General features: G+C 33.8%; 3 protein-coding genes across 5 annotated transcripts; all 3 read right to left on the bottom strand.

The window, feature by feature from the left end:
- Positions 1 to 2,631: 2,631 nt before the first annotated feature.
- Positions 2,632 to 22,040, bottom strand: LOC108993702 (proteasome subunit beta type-4-like). Of its 2 annotated transcripts, XM_018968694.2 has the most exons (7): positions 21,857 to 22,040; positions 21,594 to 21,670; positions 20,645 to 20,774; positions 20,415 to 20,463; positions 4,931 to 5,041; positions 4,650 to 4,835; positions 2,632 to 3,010 (listed from the first exon to the last, which is right to left on the bottom strand). In XM_018968694.2, the coding sequence occupies exons 1-7, from the start codon at positions 21,919 to 21,921 to the stop codon at positions 2,897 to 2,899; spliced, it is 732 nt and encodes a 243-aa protein (XP_018824239.1). In that variant the 5' UTR covers positions 21,922 to 22,040; the 3' UTR covers positions 2,632 to 2,896. The 2 variants fall into 2 exon arrangements, with proteins under 2 accessions (XP_018824239.1, XP_035548800.1); XM_035692907.1 differs by lacking the exons at positions 20,415 to 20,463; positions 20,645 to 20,774; positions 21,594 to 21,670; positions 21,857 to 22,040 and adding exons at positions 5,272 to 5,401; positions 6,213 to 6,289; positions 6,476 to 6,732 and having other exon boundaries at positions 4,931 to 5,090.
- Positions 11,115 to 11,629, bottom strand: LOC108993705. Its single transcript, XM_018968697.2, has one exon. The coding sequence runs from the start codon at positions 11,537 to 11,539 to the stop codon at positions 11,168 to 11,170; it is 372 nt and encodes a 123-aa protein (XP_018824242.1). The 5' UTR covers positions 11,540 to 11,629; the 3' UTR covers positions 11,115 to 11,167.
- LOC108993703 lies at positions 18,284 to 20,367 on the bottom strand. 2 transcript variants are annotated; one of them, XM_018968695.2, is made up of 2 exons: positions 20,065 to 20,367; positions 18,284 to 18,925 (listed from the first exon to the last, which is right to left on the bottom strand). In XM_018968695.2, exons 1-2 carry the CDS (start codon positions 20,242 to 20,244, stop codon positions 18,530 to 18,532), a joined length of 576 nt encoding a protein of 191 aa, XP_018824240.2. In that variant the 5' UTR covers positions 20,245 to 20,367; the 3' UTR covers positions 18,284 to 18,529. The 2 variants fall into 2 exon arrangements, 1 of the variants encoding a protein (XP_018824240.2); XR_004802187.1 differs by lacking the exon at positions 18,284 to 18,925 and adding an exon at positions 19,218 to 19,473 and having other exon boundaries at positions 20,065 to 20,123.
- Positions 22,041 to 22,177: the final 137 nt, after the last annotated feature.

The following is a 22,177-nucleotide window of genomic DNA, read 5'->3' as shown; positions in this document are numbered from 1 at the left end:
TTTTTATTTTTTTTATCATTTTTTAAAGTATTTTTTTAACATCCTTAGTCATTAAGAGTAAATTTTAAAAAAATATATAATTTTACTAATAGTCACTTCCTTAATCATTAAGTAAAATAAAAAATTTCAAAAAAAATAAAAACAAAAAGAGTAGTAAATAGATAGTAAGAAGGTAATAATCCTATCATCCAGTTACATAGGATGTAATCTTATAGTCAATCACTCTTCGTATCGTGATTATTTTGTTTTGTAATCGGGCTTTTTTTTTTAACGCATCTTGTTGTTGACTAATAAAAAGCTTAATATGGGATAATATAAGAGGAACGAGGACCACTAAAATCACACGTGGATTTTATATGATGTTTACGGGCATACTTACATTAACACTATGAACCTATAACCTGCCTAATGGGCAGACTGGTTATTTATGTGAGATTTTATAAATATATTTAAATATAAACTATACATAACACTATTACAACTATTCAAAATTAATAATTATAATAATTGGTCAATATATAAACACATAAAAAGTGGATAAAAATATATATATATATATTTAAAATGAAGCATGCGTATATTTTATTTTAAGCTTTGAGTGAATAAGCAAATATGTGATAGAAGTTGTTACTATACACAACCACTTTATAACAATTTAATATTTATCTACTTCTATTATAAAAACGTTTATCTGTATATAAGCAATTATTTGTGTTCGATGCCTATATTACATTTTTATCCTTGAACTTTATGATGGGTTAGGTTGTATTTGGGATGAAACATTCGCATCCTTATGATGAGCGTTTGCTTTGCTTTGCCAAATGATATCTCTATGAGTGCGGACTTAAAACTATGTGATTATCACTACCCATTACAAGAAAAATGAATATTTGTAACGAATTATTTGCGATGAAAATGACTATTTACCACCAAAACAGACTTATTTTTCGCAGGAAATAATTATTTTCGCAGAAAATAACTGGCCACAAATAAATAATTTTCTTGTAGTGACAATAATGGCATGGGCGGAGTGCCCACCATGTTGATTGTGAGCACTTGTTACTCGCCCAATGCGAGATGTTGGTGCTCCCAAAAATGGGTTGCAACATGTGATCATAACCAAGCAATAGTATGTAAGATGGAGAAGACCTGCCAGTGAACAAAAATAACTTGGTTTGCAGTGCAGCAGAGTTAAATGTGATGACAAATTGACAAACCTTAGAATAATGCCGAAGAAGAGAAAATTGAGATTACATTGGCGATAGACGCATAGACCCCATAGATAACATATGTGAGTTTGGGTTTGTATTCGATCAAGAATAAAGTTGTAAGTTTTTCATATTATGGAATGGAATTATAAATTTTGCATGAATTATGTAAAGTTGTAAGTTTTGACATGAATTATAATACCATCTAAATTTGTTGTCTATTTTCACAATCCTGAATAAGCACGAGACCAATAATTCCTACAATATCAAATTATTATTAGTTATTATAAAAAAAATTTAAACTTAAAAAAAAGAATTGTAATATATTAAATTGAAAATACAAAATCAATACCTTTGTCTCAGTAGTCCATTCAATTCCTTTAATTTTAGTTATTTTTTTCTATTATGGAATGGAAGTTTTAAATTAGATACCACTTGTTGTTGTAGTTTTAAGGTTTTGACTTCTATTCGCGAGACATTCTGCAATTTAATTCATTCAAAATAAGTTAATAGATTAACTTATTGTTGCATTTGTTGATGGATAGATTAAACTCATTTGAAAAGAATTTATATAATCTCAAGTACATATACAATACTAATATTAATTTATTATGAAGATTTTTGGTTTCATGAATATAAATGTTACATCTAAATGTTTTTATTATTGTTAAGGTAACTACCACTACTGACAGTTTAGGATTATTGCTATAAAAATCATCATTAATTTGCATTGTGATAGACTTCCATAAATTTTTTGGTATAAATTTGTTCCTAAAATTTATCATACGTGAATTAGGCATTTTTATATGTAATGTTATTAAATTGTAAATTTATCTATTATGATACAACGTGAAATAAATTATACTCTTAGTGATTGAATTGTCCATAGCATAACGGGATAGCCCTTTGAATCCCTCTTCTCTATGGCTCCAACAGATTCTAATCTTCTAATTACTTCTGATAATAAACCCAAGACATAACATGTTTAAATTTAGATAAAAGTTAAACTTAAATTTTATATATGAGATGATACGGTTTTATTACATAGAAAATAAAGTACCAGTCAAGTATGTAGTGTCATAGCAACGTGTCGCTATAATTTCACAAGTACGTGTAATTTTGATTTTAGAACTTTGTTACTCATCATCTTCACACTCCACATACCACACATTTTTTTTTATTTTTTTTTAGTTTTTTAAAATTCCTTTTAGTTTTATTCTTATTAAACTAATCAAATTCTTCTACTAATCATTACTACAAATTTGATAACAGGAAGAGGTAAAAAAAAAAGGGGGTGGTAGATGAATAGAATTTTTCCTGATTTTATGCCATAATATTTTTGAGAGATGCGGAGGATGCCATTTCCTCAAAATTCAGAATATCCAAAAAGCACAAGCCTATCAACAGTTTTGAACCACGAATATGGTACCATAAAGAGAGAACGATAAGGCATAAAAATATTTAAAGATACGAACACATTGGGGGCATCCAGCTCAAAGTCAAACTCTTGTAAAAATCTGGGACTAAACATAAATCAAAACCAGGCATTTGTCAAATTTAACGATGGTCTACTAATGACACGAAGGTCCAGGCTATGATCTTCAACTTTAAGTTCAGCAATTACAAATAACCCAAACAAAGTTTTGATAAACGAGAAAGCCAACCAGCTCTACATGGCAAGGGAGCAGCTACCAAGATCCCTCTGCACCCACGGTTGGGTTCTCGAATGCAGCAAATCCCCAGAATGTCTTCAATGCATATGGCTGAGAGATAGTTACACCTTCTTCTGTGATCTTCGCAATCTGCAATTCCAATTCAGGTCTATTAGTAATAATTAAAAGAATGCTATCAAGTTAAATTACAATGTGAAAATCTTTTTTTTTTCTCTTGTAATATTTTTTTTATTGGTAAGAAAGTTAAACAAATATAGCAGATCTAGAAGCCATAACCACATTCATATCAAGTGCACGTGCCATTCGAGCTAAAGTTCATTGGCCAAAATTTGGTAATGATACACCTGCAATTCTTTTACAACTATTTTACAACCATTTTCAATCAACCATTGCAGCCGTGCAACTTCATTAAAAATGAATTTCAATTTAACATGATTACCCTCCATTTAATATAGAATTGTAAAATAGTGTAAGTTAATCATTTTCCTACCAGAAAACGTGTGAAAAAAAGATAGTTGGTAGATAGTGTCCATAATCAATTCCATTGAACACTTGGCCATAAGATGCCAGATTAGATTGGCTGTCTTTCCCTAATAAGAACCTAAAGAAACACCATTAACCTTGAGCACCAAAACCACTCTAGATGGAGAGTAGAAATGCGCAACGGTGTAGAAAGATATAAAATACCAAATATGGGAACTGAAGCATCCAATTTGTACATATTGTCAGCCATCCTTGTACAATGCATAGATAGATGATGGGACTGAAGCATCCCATCCGACTCGTACATGACCATGGCTTTGTCTGGTATTTCCCTTTCCTCCATATTACCCACTTCAGAAGCCCCACCCTCTCTTAGATCCTTTCCAGGGTTCAATACATCTCCTATTTTCAAAGAAGACGCATTCTGGGGTGATACCATGGTGTTCTCCATTCGGAGCTCCCGGGCGACATTTTCTGGTACAAAAACAGATATGGCGTCATAAGTTTTTGTCACCAGCACCAGTTTGTTGGCCAAGACACTCACCACCAGCTTGCCTTCTTCCGTCAGTGATTTTTGGGTAGTTCCCGGCCAGAGTAACATTGGCTCCAATGACTTATTGGCAGCACCAGAAGAAGACCCAACTTCGAAGCTCGAGTGGCCCGCAGTTTTAACCTGCCAGTTCTGGGTCAGATGGCCCTCAGAGCTATGGGCTTGTATCTTCCCTTTCTCAGCCCACGAGCTTTGGGTCCAACTGAAGCCCACAATCGAGCCCGTGGACCATTTCTTGCCAGCAGCTTCCTTCACTTTTTTTGCCTAACTCAAGCCCAGGCCCATATCTTGGCCCATTTCCTGGCTTACCCAACATATTAAACCGCTGACCTTCTCTCTCAGGTCTATCAATTCTTCTTTAAAGTTGAATCCTCATTGATATTAAAAATACAAGAAGGATTTTGGTAGAATGACAATCTTAGAGGCAGTTTTAACAAGAAGGAAAAAAAAGGTACATTCAAATTCTTGCTTAGCATTTTAATAAGGATGGATATTTTTTTTAAGAAAACGCATACAAAATAAGATTTAGAGAATACAAACATCAAGAGTAGTTGCAGAATTTGGTCCAACAATTAGATCAAAAATTAAATGTTTTCCACTAATATAATTGTAAAGCTATTACTTATTTTTCTGAGGGTCTTAAAAATTATGAGTTATTGGAATCTTGGACACAAAATCCATATACTCACTAGGTGAAAAGGAAATCATGACAAATGATGTAAGGAAACAACAAACCTGAAGCTTGTTGACAGCAGACCGGTCACGATATAGCAGTACACGCATACATTTCTCCAGTAACTTGACACCATCTTCAAAACTCAAGTTCTCGTGCCACTCATCACGAAGAATAGGCCGGGCAAGATGATTCCCAAACCCAGTTGCTACATGATTATCCTCAAAATTTACACCTATCATGCTAACCTGAACCAAAAATTACAGTAATAATTGCAGAGAAATATTCGTAGATGCAGATAGTTAGCAACAGAGCATCAAACAAAATGGCAAATTAGGATTACCATGCCAAGGTACTTCTGCCCATTTTTCACTCCACCAAGAATAAGTGAGTTCCACAGTGGATTAAACTTGTTCCTCCTATTATACATCATACGGGTTAAATAGCTGTGCACCTCTTTAGGCCCCAGAGAATTACCATCATCCCACATGTTGTCATACAGACTGCAAACACCACGCACAAAATTCACAATCCCTTAGCCAGGAGAAAGAAATACAAACCCCCTCCAAGGGGACCCATAAACCAAGTTCCTTGCCCCATGACATCAACATAAAAACAAAAACAAATGTAAATTAGGCGCAAAGTTCCAGCTCCTCCATCTCTCCCAAAACAACCAGCACTTACATAAGCTCATCGAGAGAACGTAAAATCTCCTGAAAATCACTTATTTCCCCACTTGCACCAAGAATAGAATGTTTTCCTGTAGGCTTCAATCGCTCCACACTCTTGTATCGCAGGGTAGATCCATAGGAGCCTGCCAATTAATCCACCAAGAAACAAATGTATTCTTTTTATTTTATATAAGTAAGATAAGATTTTATTAATAACTAACAAGGGTTAAACCCTGGTACACATAAAGTATAGAAGATATCCCCAAGAAAAAAATATATTCATAAATAAGTTTTCCATCACATATTAACAAAAAAGAGTAGTAGTAAGCCTTGATATATAGGTGGTAAGTGACATACCAAAACAATTCCTTCCAAAGTGGTTCCAAAAAGGGATTCAACTTAGTTGTGGAGCTAAAAAGACGATAATAAGAGACTTCATGGAAGCATGCAATTTTTTTTTTTTTTATAGGTAAAGGGAGCATGTAGCGTGTTAATATGGTTTTGTATACTTTATAATAATGAATCGGTATTCATAATCATGCCCTTCTGGATACCTTACTCTAATCCAAAAAAAAACCAGTATTAGCATAACTGAATAATGAATATCATCTTAAATATCTCGAGCGCAGTTTTACAGTTCCAAGAGGGAGACAAGTAACTGGACTCAGTAAAGTTTTTCAGAAATCTAAAGACGTATCTACACACGCACACGCACGCATATATATATAGCTACATATATGCACCAGAGAACGAGTGCGGGCACATACACATACACATACATACACATAATCATATGCATATGCATAAACATATACACATGTTAGAAATAACCCATATTGTCAGTTAACAAGCCATTGTTTTAACAGCAGCAAACTCGATGGTTCATGATGAAGAAAACATTAATTTTAACGAAATTAAATTAAAATTCTAATTAAGGACGATGAGTTTAGCAACCTCCCATATCAGCCGCCATAAGAATTCCATCTTTGTATTTGATAGCAACAACGGACGAGCCAGTAACATATGGGTACCTAAACCAATCCAAAAATAATTAAATAAATAACTCGGTCTGCATTGTAATATTTGCACGTAGATTTACACTTTAACCTAGTATTCAAAGCACTCAAGACTTCTAGAGACTGCCAAAACCCAAACAATCCTAACCTTAAATCCATATGAACCAATAGATACATGTATGGAACAGAGAGAGGGCATACAGAGTTCTTTCCGAAGCGGATTCAGAGCCCACTAGGTTATGCTGCTTGGCTTGGTTTGAATCCATCGTCAGCTGCGTAAATAACAAATAAGGGCACTCAGTGAGAGAGATCTGACTTCTGAGCCAAGTTTGAGATTTTTCGGGTCGGAAAATGGGGGAGACGGACGGAGAGAGACGAGAGTAAGATAGTGAGAGAGACGTGAATAACAAGTCACCATTCTTGTTCGGCAAGTTGGATTGTTTGCTTGGTCGTGGGCAACTCATAGGTTGGGTTGGTTCCTCGTGGACCATTGAAGCCCACATTCCCGGCACTATAGTTTGTATGTTTAACAAGGACAAGAATTACACTTTCAACGTCAAATATTCAAAATGTCATCATTCTTAATTAACTATAAAAATCACAAAGACTCTTATATATAAATGAGAAATGTTATAAAGAAATTTTATATCGTATACTTTCACCTAATTAATATGTGATTTATTACTTTTATTATTCAGTCTTGTTGCTTAAATAGAAGTGTGTGGTGGAAACATTCCAAATAGAATTTATCTATGTAAATAGTTTTTAGAATAATTTTATTTGAAAATCTTTAAACCACATGGATGGATATTTATAACCATAATGTTTAATTTATCATTTTAGTAAATCACATTTTAGCAACAAAAATACTCAGATGGAAACCTATAAATGATTTAGATGCATATCAAGAAAAATTATAAATAAAAAAGCAATATTTTTCGGGTTTGATGTGGATTAGGAAATTTCATAAACAATTTTATTTTCAAGTTGATACGTAGATCACAACATCTACATCAATTAAATAGTAAAATATAATTTATAAAATTTAAAATTTATCTTTTAAATCAAATTATAACACTTTACCAAACATCGACTTGAAAATAAAATTTTGAGTAATGATATAATCATAAGTTGTATAAACATCAAACACTCCTTTTAAAAATGAGTTAGATCTATTATTAAAAGTTTACGTATTTTTTATATTCATCTCATATTTACTATATTTTTCAAAAGAAATAGATGCCGCTTACTCACATATTGCAAATATCATTTCCTTAAAAAAATTTCACAAATAATGTGAGATCTCAATTTTTGCTTGTGTTTTAAATCCTTATTTCTTTTTTTTTAGTTAAATAGTGTTATTTTATTTGTGTTATTTTAATTATACTCTTAGTATTTTATTTTTAAAGTGTGTTATTTTATTGTTATTTATTTTGGTATGTTGGGTTTTTGTTATTATTATTTTTATATGTGTTATTATTTTGGTGTAGCTTTATTTGTATCTTATTTTATTTATTTGTTGGCTTTTTTTATTGGTTAGTCTTGCTGGGCCGTGTGTGGTGTGTGTGTGTGTTTTAATATTAAACCCAGCCCAAGTGAAACACAACCCAGGTTTGAGGTCCCAGCCCGTGTGTGTGTTGAGAGTGTAGCCCAGCCGTGCGACCCAGCGAGCCCGTGCGCCCGAAGCCCAGCCTAAAGAGCCCGGCCCGTGCGCTTTGAACCCAACCCCTCCCACAAACCTAAACGGCGTCGTTTTGCGGAGTAGGGTTTCATCACTTTCGCCCCTTGCGCCGCACGCCCCTTTCCTCTCCTTCATTTTCTTCTTCTTTCTTCTTTCTTCTTTCTTCTTCTTTCGGCAACACGCAGCAGCTTGCCGTGGGCCACCTCCACCTTCCCACGGCAGCTCCGTGTCGCTCGGTGGCAGCCCGAGTGCCAGCTGTCTGACTCCTACCCCATGCGGCCACCACCTCCTTCTGCAAGCTCCTCGGTGGCATTGTGCATGGCTTCCGTGCAAGATCGTCTCCACTGCCACGCACGGCTAGCGGCTGTTACTTGCTTCTCCCACCATGCGACACGCGTACCTTGCGAACCTCCTTCCGTGGGCTATTTATAGGCCACGGCTCCTTCAAGCTAAATGCTTCCGAGATCACCATCTTCTCTTTCTCTCTTAGCCTTTCTGCATTTTTGGTGTTTGGTAAATTTTTCTGTGTTTGGGTTTGTGAGACTGTGAGCTTTTGTGTTTCGGCCGAGCTAATTGTTGTCTCAAAAATCTTGGATTCTTGCTCGGGTTCATAGTAGATTATTGGGTTGTAAATGGTGAGTTTTGGGTGTTAGATCCGAGTGTTGGGAAGTTGTTGGCGTGCTTGGTGATTGTTCTAAATTGTGGAATTTTGTTGGATAATTGCCGTGAATCAAAACCCAAGTTTTGAGGCACTATTTTACTGTGTACCACCATTGTGCCGCCATATTGAGCAACGACTTTTCGAGCGATCTTTCATATTTATTCTCATTTCATTGTGTGTATGTAATTTTTCAATTTTATAAATAAGCTGTTGTAATTATATTTTGTAAACTGTTATCTTTGTTGTAAATATTGATTGTGTTGAAATTGTTGGAAATTGGGCCTTGGGTCGGATTGGAGGACGGGATTACTCGTGTAACTGTGAAACTGTATTTCGGCGTTATTTGATAATTTGTAAATGAATTATTTAAATGCGTATTCCAATAAACTATTGAAAATCATATTTATCGTTTTATTAAATTGTGCGGTGATGTCACGATGTCTATTGGAAATTGATACGGTTGCGTGGGTGCGTGTGTTTCACGACCCCAAGTCGAGATGAGGCAGTATCTCGGTGGAGCTCATTTGGTCACTCGGGAGTGTAACAGACTGAAGTGACATCTCCTGAGTTGTCGCAGGGCGACGACGGGAACGGACGAGACGATAACTCTCTCGTACCGATTCCGTGACCTTTGGCTGGCAAGATTAGAGAATGCTTGGCCATGTACGCGCTAAGCGTGGAACTGGACATCGCTTGTTACGAAGTCTCATGCACGGACGTTACCCGTGATGTGATGAAGAGAGCTATGTAGTGTGGACGGTCCATAGGGAAGACTGTGGCGCACATGCTTAATAAAATACTGGTTATGATTGGACCAAAATGGAATTTTGGCGTGAGTGGTTTAAAAATGGTATTTTGGAAAAAAGAACATGTACTGTTATTTTATGTGAATTACGTCCGTATGGGGACGCATGATTTTTATATATCTCTTGGATGTTATTTTGATCAATTACTTGCTGAGATGTCATAATCTCATCGTGGTGTTTTACCATACAGTTCCGTTTTATGTTGTCGTAGAGTCTGACGCAGAGCCCGAGTTTGAACCTGAGGGGCCGACTCCGCCAGAAGTATAAGTTGATGATTTGTTGTTCAGCGTTTTGAGATTTGTTTTCCTTCTGATATTTCATGTCTTTAATTTATCTGTCGGATGATTTTATAATTCTTGTAAAGTTATTTTTACTGTTTTGAACAAATTCTGGTACTTAATAAAGAAAGACATTTTATTTCTCCACTGTGAATATTTTTTGTACACTTAATGCATGTTGTACACACTCTGAGCACTGGTCGATGGGGTGCGTGATCTGTGTGATCATCATCCTGATGTCACGAAATCCACTAAAATAAAACGCAGGGGTCGAGGGCGCCACAAATAATTTGTTGCCTACAAGTTAACACCTTCTTTGGCAATCATCTTTAACAACATTAATCCATCGGTCTGCTTAACTAAGAAATTCAAGAATCAGTGTTTCAAATATCATACTGTACTGGTTGGTATGGTCAAAATATACCATACCGACTACTGGTCTAGTACAAGTATTGTATATGTTTCATACCGACTCAAATATCGGTCAATATCAGCCTATATTTTAGCATGTAACGGCTTATATTTCGACTCGTACCATCTGATATTTTGGCATTTATTTTTTCAAACTACAAACTACCCACAATTTAAATATTATTTATAATTTATATATACGTATTTATATATAATTTATTCATATATATACATGGCCGGCTCAAGGGGTAGGCAACTAAGGCCACCGCCTAAGGCCCCCCACCTTGAAAAGGCCCCTAAAAGGGGAAAAAAATAAATTATTGTGACTCTAAAAAAAAATTATAAAAAAAATATTGATTAGCATAAAAGATGAAAATTTTTTGCCTAAAATAAAATCAATCTTAAATGGTAAAATTTGGTAAAAAATAAAAAATAAAACCAGTAAATATAGAAGTTTTACTAAAAAAAATCTTATTCAAAATATATAAAAATTTCAGACATTAGTAAAATTGAAATAGAAATAGCGAACTGATGATATATTACTCTTGAATATTTTATAAAATATGATGTTTATTTTGATATTGATGGCCATATTTGTTTTCATAATGAAGTATTAAAAAATATATATATATACAAATAATGGATAATACTTTATTTACAGAAAAATTAGATTTTCTTTCAAATTGTTATAGTATTTATAGATATTTATTTTGCATTTCAGAAAATTTTAATAAAATTTTATTATTTAATATTTAAATATTTTTATCATTTTTAAATTAAAATATCATGTAATTAATGGTCGCCTCAAGCCACAAAATACATTGAGCCGTCTCTGTATATATATATATATATATAAACTAATATTTTGTAATATAATATTTATATATAATTTATTTATATATTGATTATCTAAACTTAACCGTACGGTATCCAAACCCTAATTTTAATTACACAAACACGATTATAATCTACAAACTCCCAACACTTTTTTTTTTTTTTTTCCTTTCCGTTCTTCGGTTTTTTCTGAATACATATAAAAGGGCCATGCTAAAGTACTTAAAGGGCGAGTCTGAGGTCTAGACCGCCATCTTCTTCTCCTTCTTTCATGTCCTTGTCTCTGTTGCATTGACGAGGATAGACCAGAGGCGCCAGAGGATGATCAGGCTTTCTGAACTCAACCTCCTTATCAAAATCCTCTCGCTCGAACTTTGGAACCCAGTAATTACAACCGGATTGCTCTTCACCGTCGATCCTCTTCATTCTCTTGTTCTTGTTCTCCTCGATCTCCCACCGCATCGATTCCTTCCTTTTGTGATAATTACGTGCCTCTCTAAAGCTTCGAATCAGCTCAAAAAACTTCTCCATTTTCACGTCGTCTTCTTCTTCCTGCTTATTGTCCCCAATCCTCAAGCTCTTGCCGTCTTCCATGGACGATCTTTATTTTTTCTTTTAAACCAAACAGAGCAAAAGCACGAAAAGTCAGCTTCAGCAATTGAAACGAGGCTTGTTCGATTTGCCTTTCCCAGTTCTTCAACGGGTTATAAATAACAGAGGCGCTGGGAAATAGAAAGACAAACGTACCCATCTGGTCTCGGGTGGGTGTGAGGAGGGATGATGGGGCATAAAGGTAAATAGGAGATGAGGACGACGTGGGGAATGACGTCATCATGAATACGTACTTGGGAGCATAGGGAGATTACGTAAAACAGGGAAAGAGAATAATATTACCGAGGGAAGGAGCGAATAATAAGGCTGTTGTGGGATGTGGGTGACGTACAAAGGGTGACGTGGGGTTACGGTTTCTTGCTGGTCCCAACGCGCTGCTCAATTCGTCACGATTTTGACCACTACCGTGATGCTTTCTAGACTTTTGTCACCGGCCCCTCCTAGGACGACTTATTGCACGCCACATAAATAAAAAATAAATGTTTTCGAATCTGCTGACTTTGGGGTATTTATTTTATAATAAAAATAATATTTATTTTTTATAGAATTTGATTTATTTTATAAATTTATGTTAATTAAAAATTTATTTTTATTACTAAAATTTTTTAAAAATTATAATCTATATAAGTTGACCCATGTAAGATTTCTATAAGCTCTTTGAAAATAATAAAATTTATTTGAAAAGTTTATTTTTTAGAGATTTTATTTTTTTTAATCAAACTAAGAATCCATATGTGTTTTAATATTTTAATTAAACACCATAAAATTAAATTTTACACCGTATCCCAACCGGACATGTCTTTAAAAAATAAGATTAAGGCTAAAAAATACAACGTAAAAGATGAATGGGTGGAACTCAAATTTCTGGTCATTGATGGGAATGGGCGAATGGCAGAGAGAGAGAGAGAGAGAGAGAGAGAGAGAGAGGTGGGATGAAATGAGACTTGTTTGGATAACGTCATGCTGACAACACGGATCTTATTGGATTCACGCGAATTGAGATTTCTTGATTTAAGTAGTTTCTATAACTTAAAAAGATCACAAATGTTTTGGGTACTCAATTCGGATTCAAAAAGTGTCCGTGAATTCCTATTTCTTTTAATTAATGATTAAAAACATATTTTTTAATAATATTGTGAATTTTTTATTTTTTAAAAAATATTTATAATGATTAAAAAAATACATAAAATAAATAAAAAAATAAAACATCACGTTTGGGATACAATTTCAAGCTACTTCTTTAGTAACCGTAGCATTGCTCCAAAGAGATATAAATACAATTGGTTGATTAGTTTGTAATCAAACATGTGTATGGGTTAGTCAAGCATGGATTAATGAATACTTCTATTCTAAAACTTTTGTACCATTGACTATCTACGTATAATTTGATTTAAAAAATAAATTTTAAAATTTAAGGAATTAAAATTATATAGATATAATTTATAGATTAGGCTCTAGTACTGAGCTCCAACTCCGATCAAGAGCGAATTCTAATCTAATCGAAACTTCGAAGTCAGAATCGAAACTCTAGTCGAAGTCGTCTTATTCAAGCTAAAACCCTTTGTGACTTGATCCATTCAATATTCGACGCAAAAAATCCAACATGCATCTCAACTAAAAATCAATCCAAGCTCGATTTCAGAAGTCAGAGTTTAGAAGTTGAAGCTGACTTCAGCTCCAACTCCGACTCCAACTCTGACTCTAACTATTTTTTTTTTCAAAAGAACCCCGACTCCGATTCCAAATTCCAAACTATTTAACTCTGTCGAAGTCGAAGCTGGAACAAACGTCAGCTAAAGTCAGAGCTGGCAGAAGTTTTGCACAGCCCTAGTCAAACATCTATACTGGGTTGGTCAAGCATGGACTAAAGAATAATTCTATTCTAAAAGCTTTACACCATACACCATCCGTATCACATAATTTGTTCAGAAGATAAATTTTAAAATTTGAATTTCACAAATCAGGTTATGCCACATGTATGATGTGTGGTGTAGAGGTTTTAGAATAGTAATATTTCCGACTAAAATAACATTTTGCTACATTGATCCAACAGATTTGTTTGCTATGCTAGTTTCAGCTATGAATGCTCTTAGGCTTTGTTTGACGAGTAAAGTAGTCTCATTACTACTCACTATTATTAACAAATTATTCATTAATTTATTATTATTATTTATTGTATTTTCTCTACTATTTACATATCATTTGAGATCATCTCAGAATCTAAACATAGCCTTAATAGACCCTACTTTTAAGATGTGCGAGTACACATACTCTTTTTTGAAAAAATAGGGTCTGTTATGATAAAAATATTTTTTTTTATACAGATTTTAAATTTATCTAGTTTCTTTGAATAAAATGCATAAAATTTGTATACAGTGGGATTGCAAATATCGTTTCTCTTTAATCCAAATAAGTTTTACCTTATTTTATTCGAATTAACGGGAAAAAGTAGTAAAATTTGTTCCCATATATTTAATTTGGTTCATTATTCTATTGAATGATTTTAATATTTTTCATATAATGTACGAGGAAATGAGTGAGAACCATATATCTCTTTTAAAAATGATAGCTTGATTGAATTTGAAGATGATGGGACTTCTAACTACTGTCCCCCACCACTTGGACTAGGGTACGTAAGAAGGCCATTATTTATGCTGCATCAACGGCCACAACATATGAGGAGTACTAGAAAATCAAGCAGGATATATGTTCATGGATTGAGTGGAAAGGAACAACACAGCGCATTATTGAAAGCATAATTATTTATATAATTTTAGAGTACGTAAATCATATATATATATATATGAATAAATATAGATAGAAGTTACTATTAGAAGCATCCATTTTATAAATATGAAATGACATCATGTAGACCACACATCTCTTCAAGTGAGTATTGAGAACAATCAACTAGAAGCAACTACGCAATAAGTATAAAGTGTGTACTGCTATAGTGACTTATATCTAACATTACTATATATATTTTTTAAATTTAAAAAAAATATAATACCACATAAAAAAAATATTTAATATTACTGATCAGATTGAAACAAATACTTTAATGAATTAGTGATAATTAAGGTGCAAAAAGGGAATTAACATGTGGGGGCAAAGGCATGCATTAATGGTACTCATCACTTGAAAGAGCAACAGAAAGAGAACAGTCTTTGCCCGGCCAGCTTGTGTTTGAAGTTTGAAGTTTGAAGTTTGAAGTTTGAACCACAAATCGAGTTTGATTTTGTCCTGTATGTGCATGTGTAAGTAATATCACCAGTACTACTGTGATAGTCCTTACCCGAGCGTGTATGTATCACTACTCTTTTAAAAATAATTCGATTTTTAAGGTTAAGGACCAAAGGTGTTATCTTTTTCTCCTTTCCACATGTGAAACCAATGGTTGATGCAACGTGATGAGTCTAAAGGAAACGTAGCTACTAGCCTTTCACCTTGAAATGACAAGATTGGTATAATTTAAAGAAAAAGTTGATCTCATTTGCGCAAAAAAGAACTGAAAATTAATTGACGTGATATGTGCGTACGTGCATGCTGCGTGGTGGCCTGGAATACTAGCCATGAGTGATCGATGAGTTCATTTATTTCAAATTTTTTAAGGTCTCTAATTTCAAGAATTGCCGTCACTTTTAATTTCTAACGTTTTGTTAAAGAATTGAAAATTTTTCTAACTATTTTCAAACTATAATAAACCTTATCCAGAGCTGTCAAACTGTTTATAATATTAGTAAAACGAGTCTACATAATAGAAATAAATTCATCATTATTCATTTTAAATATTTTATATTCATGAGTAACAATATAAATTTTTGATTCCTTGACTTGATTTGCAAAGTTCCTTCATAAGTTCCTTCCAAATTATCCAAAAAAATTTTACCGTCTTGCAAGTCATTATTCTATTAAACTTATTCCAATCGAAAGCATTATATAGGAAATTTATAACCGTTGAATTCAATGTTAGAATTCCCTTGTTTTCAAGATCAAAATCTTCTTCTTCTTTTTTGACCTTTACTCTATCAAGAATTTTTGTTGGGATATAAAGTCCATTTACAACGCATTTTCAAATTTCTCGACCTTGAGGTTGAAAGAATATTTTCATTCTACTTTTCTAAAATGTGTAATTGTCTCCATAAAATAGTGGAGGCCGACTACTAGATTGACCTTTATCAAAGGTAGCTGTAATATTAATCATGAGATCTTAACTCAAAAGATAGTGAATCTTATAAAAGAGTCATTACTCTGATACCAATATTGTTACCTAGATTACTAACAAAAGAGGGAGTGAATTGTCATATTTAAAAATTGATAATTATAAACTAAATACATAATATAAAATATGAATAAAATATGAAACAGTCCTAAATATAAAAAGCAAGGGTAAGAAAGAAGCAAACTTATTATTTTAATAAGATTCAGCCTCATTACCTACGTCCTCACCTCAAGCTACACCTTGAGTATTTCCAAATTCACTATTCAACCTCTTTTAGGTGGATATAGAAATATATTACACATTTGAGTAGTACCGTTATAAAGATTCTGTGCAAAATACCCTCTATACTTACGATCACCTTACACATTATGATTCAACTATTCCTTATGTAGAATACCTTCTACATGCTAGGATCAAGAGGGGGAGTGAATTGGGTTGTATTTACCTATTAGAATCAAGCGCTTACCAATAGGCCAAAAGCAACTGTTGTTAACAGAGGCGCAACTTTATTTCGTTATACATTTTGGCAATGGAAAGCCCCACATTTATATGTGCTGCGGGCGGGCATGAGGAGCTTCATGCACACAAGGTGCACCGGCTGGTTGGGCTATCAAGCACCGATAAACTCCCATGCATAAGCCTAGCGAGTTCCTAAGGGAGATCGCTGAATCCCATAGTCCAACAAAGTGGTATATATATACACCCTGGATTATTAGGTAATTTGATCATACTATAATTTTTGGAAATTGCTATGTACTTGCCTCCTAGTTTTGTCCTCTAGGTTTGACCGTTTGTATATTTTAATCTTTTTTAATAATTAAGAAAGTGACTATTAAATTTATGTATTTTTTTAAATATTTTAAAAATATTTAAAAGTAAAAAAATACAATTGTACTAGGGGCACCTCACGCTCAGTGTATATGCTAGCAGCACAGTAGCATGATCCATAATTTTCTCAAAATAAAAATAAAATAAATTGGTCGACTTCGTTAGTTTTGTATCCAATTACTTCCCATCATCTTCAACTCCTATAAGAGAAATTTTATTTATAGTCCCTACTTAAGGATAGTATGTGCAAACCTTTTATTAAATGAGAAAAATATCATTTTAAGAGGGATAGTTTTGTATTAATTTTAAAAAATTTTTAAAAAAAATTGTCTAAACTTACATTATAATTTTCAAAAAGAGACTGTACCTAGTATTACTCCTCCTATAATATTGGTCAATTTACCTAAAGGTAATTAATTACATGCAAGCAATGAAGGCCGTTCTTCGTAGTAAATTAAGATGCTACTAATATTCCAACTCATCTCAACTCATCATTACAATTTTTTCAAATTCCAACACAAAATATAATAAACAATTCAACTTTTTCAAATTTCAAAATAATAATAATAATAATAAATAATATTCTAACAATATTTTATTATCTTAACTCAACTTAACTCAACTCAACTCAACTCACTTCAACATCCAAACGCAACCAAAGTCTTCATGAAGGGACCACATGAGCCAATTAGCTTACTTGGTCACGTGAAACGTCGCCTAGGATTATTGCTTTCTTAATTTCCACCACCAATTAACCCAATCGTGTTTCGACCCCAAATGAAATCTTGGGACCCTCTCGGAGTATCGAACATCACTTTAATTTAAATACATCACAAGTGCTTGCTTGCTTGCTTCTCATGTGAATCATAATCATGCGAACTGCCTCGTTTGTTTTACAGATGAAAAGTGATGATGGATTAAGATTAAAGTTAAAAATTGAATAAAATATCGTTAGAACATATTTTTTTAATATTAATTTATTTTGAAATTTGAAAAAAATGAATTGTTTATTTTATTTTGTATGAAAATTTAAGAAAATTGTAATGATTAAATGGAATGAAATGAAGTGAGTTAAGAGGAATTGTGAAAACAAACGAGGCTGAAACTATCATGAACATTGTCACTGCAAAAGGCTAATTTCCCTGCGTAAATTGAGTTTCGGCTTATATCTAGTAGTACTGAGATCAGTAAAAAAATTAATAGACAAGATTCATTATTTATTAGACTTAGGCCTCAAACTTCGATTTAACTGAAATTTGTTTTGTTCAATCTAATTTTAACTGAGTCTAATATAAAAACACTCAAATCTTAAATCACTAAACCCATCTCAACTCAAAACCTATTTACACGTAGAACCCATAACTATTTTCAACTTAATACCTCTTTACACTAAGACTCATAACTTTTTTTAACTTTTCATAAATACATATAAACTCATCTTAACATTCAAACACATCTAAATTCATCTTAGGTGAGCTCCACAAAACTCACTCTATATTCTCAACTCACTACTATTTATAAAGAATTCAACTCATCTCATCTCAACATCCAAACAGTGTCTTAATTCATTTCTTCCCTTCATTTACTTAACGTGATCACATATTTAGCGAAAAAAATAATAATAATTGGATGCAAGTCAAACAGTTAGCATAAAATGAGCATAATTAACTATTAAAACTTCAGATATTACACTGTTTTTTTGCATTTATCATGATTTCTAGCTGCTAAGAACTCAGTTCCTAATTAAAGTGATAGCTAGAATGGCACAGCTAGCTTGCTACTTAGCTTTAAATTTCCCTGGATCTCAAGATCTTCCATGATTATACATAGATCTAGCTAATTAACAACTTCACTAACATATATAAACAGAAGCTAGGGTTTTATCTGATCTTCTTTGCATGAGTACTTGTGGGAAGTACACACTAAAGTGAGAGCTTTAGGTCTAGTAAACCTTCTTCTTCTTCTTTTTCTTTTTCCTGATCAGTCTCTTGAATTTGAGAAGAACCCAGAACTGTTTTGAACTGAGCTCCGGCCACCTTTTCCATGAAGTCTTCGGGTTCGAAGGACGGCTTCCAAACTTCAGTGACGATCTTGATCTTCTTCTCTTCCTCAATGACTTTATTCATCTTAGATCTCTTGTTGTCTATCGATCCCTTTATTACATCTGGGCCATTCGATCTCACATGCTGATCACGAGCCTCTCGGATATTCCTGATGAGCGCAAAAAACTTTTCCATTTTTTGTTCGTCATCTTCCTCAACGTCGTCATCATGATGAAGGCAGTTTTTTCTCTTTTTGCTTGCATCCTCCATGTGATACTTGTGCAAGAAGAAGACAAAGAAGAGAGAAATATACCCGAGACTCGAGAGAGAATGAAGTTTCTAGGTTGCTTCAGGGCTACTTCTCGTGGAAACGCTCAATTTATATAGAGGAATGCTATACAACCTCTCATCCTCTATACATTATATTTTTTTTAAATTTTAAAATTTTTTAATAATTTTTTTTAAATTTTTTTTGAATTTATTTTTTTAAATTAATTTAATTTTTCTATTCATTATTTATATATTAAATATTTGATAAAAAAATTAAAAAAAATATAATATGTAAAAATTATGTAAATAGAAAAAATGATGGGAAGAAAGACAAGGGAAAAATCCATCAGGTCTGAACTGGGGTGGAAATTCATGGACAGATTTATCAGGTCTTCACTCTTCTTCCACCGGCCATCTGCTGTAGTTCCCATATTTCCTTTCGTTAAGTGATCTAATTTTTCTATCTAGGCTGACACTGCATTTCTCTTACCGTTCTTTCGTTATTCCTGTACAGTATATCTCATTGTTGTTCATCGGAATATTGGTGGTCATATCTGTTCGGGCGTTAGGAGACAGAATGGACACACTTTAGTATTTTAATCATAACTTTCTGCTCAAACTTCAGATTGATACTATTCTTGATGTGTTGGAAAGCTATCTTAAAGGATACAAAGTTGTCTCGAATAAGGATTTTCAAACTCAAAATCCTGACGAGTTGGCCAACTCGTAGGATAAAACACTTTATTTCACCGATTATATTCCATGAGCCCTACGAGTGAAATCGGTCGGAAAATATTTTTTCCCACAAATTTCATTGTTTTTTCAAAATTATGTAAATAGAAAAAAGTTGTGTAAATTTTTTGATTTATATATAATAGGTTTATGGTCGTTGGTCAATGGGTGGAATCATTTATTGTATGTATAGCTATCATGTGAACCACTTAAGTACTACGTCTGAGAGTACGTGAATTTATTGAATTACCCTCGTAGGTCTACAGCGAAATTACCTATATATAATTGTAAAACTATTACTTATTTTTCTGAGGGTCTTAAAAATTACGAGTAATTGGAAACTTGGACACGAAATCCATATACTCACTAGGTGAAAAGGAAATCATGATAAATGATGCAAGGAAACAACAAACCTGAAGCTTGTTGACAGCAGACCGATCACGATATAGCAGTACACGCATACATTTCTCCAGTAACTTGACACCATCTTCAAAACTCAAGTTCTCGTGCCACTCATCACGAAGAATAGGCCGGGCAAGATGATTCCCAAACCCAGTTGCTACATGATTATCCTCAAAATTTACACCTATCATGCTAACCTGAACCAAAAATTACAGTAATAATTGCAGAGAAATATTCGTAGATGCAGATAGTTAGCAACAGAGCATCAAACAAAATGGCAAATTAGGATTACCATGCCCATTTTTCACTCCAGCAAGAATAAGTGAGTTCCACAGTGGATTAAACTTGAATAGCTGTGCACCTCTTTAGGCCCCAGAGAATTACCATCATCCCACATGTTGTCATACAGGCTGCAAACACCACGCACAAAATTCACAACCCCTTAGCCAGGAGAAAGAAATACAAACCCCCTCCAAGGGGACCCATAAACCAAGTTCCTTGCCCCATGACATCAACATAAAAACAAAAACAAATGTAAATTAGGCGCAAAGTTCCAGCTCCTCCATCTCTCCCAAAACAACCAGCACTTACATAAGCTCATCCAGAGAACGTAAAATCTCCTGAAAATCACTTATTTCCCCACTTGCACCAAGAATAGAATGTTTTCCTGTAGGCTTCAATCGCTCCACACTCTTGTATCGCAGGGTAGATCCATAGGAGCCTGCCAATTAATCCACCAAGAAACAAATGTATTCTTTTTATTTTATATAAGTAAGATAAGATTTATTAATAACTAACGAGGGTTAAACCCTGGTACACATAAAGTATACAAGATATCCCCAAGAAAAAAATATATTCATAAATAAGTTTTCCATCACATATTAACAAAAAAGAGTAGTAGTAAGCCTTGATATATAGGTGGTAAGTGACATACCAAAACAATTCCTTCCAAAGTGGTTCCAAATAGGGATTCAACTTAGTTGTGGAGCTAAAAAGATGATAATAAGAGACTTCATGGAAGCATGCAATTTTTATTTTTTTTTTTATAGGTAAAGGGAGCATGTAGCGTGTTAATATGGTTTTGTATACTTTATAATAATGAATCGGTATTCATAATCATGCCCTTCTGGATACCTTACTCTAATCCAAAAAAAAACCAGTATTAGCATAACTGAATAATGAATATCATCTTAAATATCTCGAGCGCAGTTTTACAGTTCCAAGAGGGAGACAAGTAACTGGACTCAGTAAAGTTTTTCAGAAATCTAAAGACGTATCTACACACGCACACGCACGCATATATATATAGCTACATATATGCACCAGAGAACGAGTGCGGGCACATACACATACACATACATATACATACACATAATCATATGCATATGCATAAACATATACACATGTTAGAAATAACCCATATTGTCAGTTAACAAGCCATTGTTTTAACAGCAGCAAACTCGATGGTTCATGATGAAGAAAACATTAATTTTAACGAAATTAAATTAAAATTCTAATTAAGGACGATGAGTTTAGCAACCTCCCATATCAGCCGCCATAAGAATTCCATCTTTGTATTTGATAGCAACAACGGACGAGCCAGTAACATATGGGTACCTAAACCAATCCAAAAATAATTAAATAAATAACTCGGTCTGCATTGTAATATTTGCACGTAGATTTACACTTTAACCTAGTATTCAAAGCACTCAAGACTTCTAGAGACTGCCAAAACCCAAACAATCCTAACCTTAAATCCATATGAACCAATAGATACATGTATGGAACAGAGAGAGGGCATACAGAGTTCTTTCCGAAGCGGATTCAGAGCCCACTAGGTTATGCTGCTTGGCTTGGTTTGAATCCATCGTCAGCTGCGTAAATAACAAATAAGGGCATTCAGTGAGAGAGATCTGACTTCTGAGCCAAGTTTGAGATTTTTCGGGTCGGAAAATGGGGGAGACGGACGGAGAGAGACGAGAGACGAGAATAACAAGTCACCATTCTTGTTCGGCAAGTTGTATTGCTTGCTTGGTCGTTGTATTGCTTGCTTGGTCGTGGGCAACTCTTGGGTTGGGTCGGTTCCTCGTGGACCATTGAGGCCCACATTCCCGGCAATATAGT

This window comes from Juglans regia, chromosome 8, assembly GCF_001411555.2.
Source record: "Juglans regia cultivar Chandler chromosome 8, Walnut 2.0, whole genome shotgun sequence".
NCBI lineage: Eukaryota > Viridiplantae > Streptophyta > Magnoliopsida > Fagales > Juglandaceae > Juglans > Juglans regia.
This window is presented reverse-complemented; position numbering and strand designations above follow the sequence as displayed.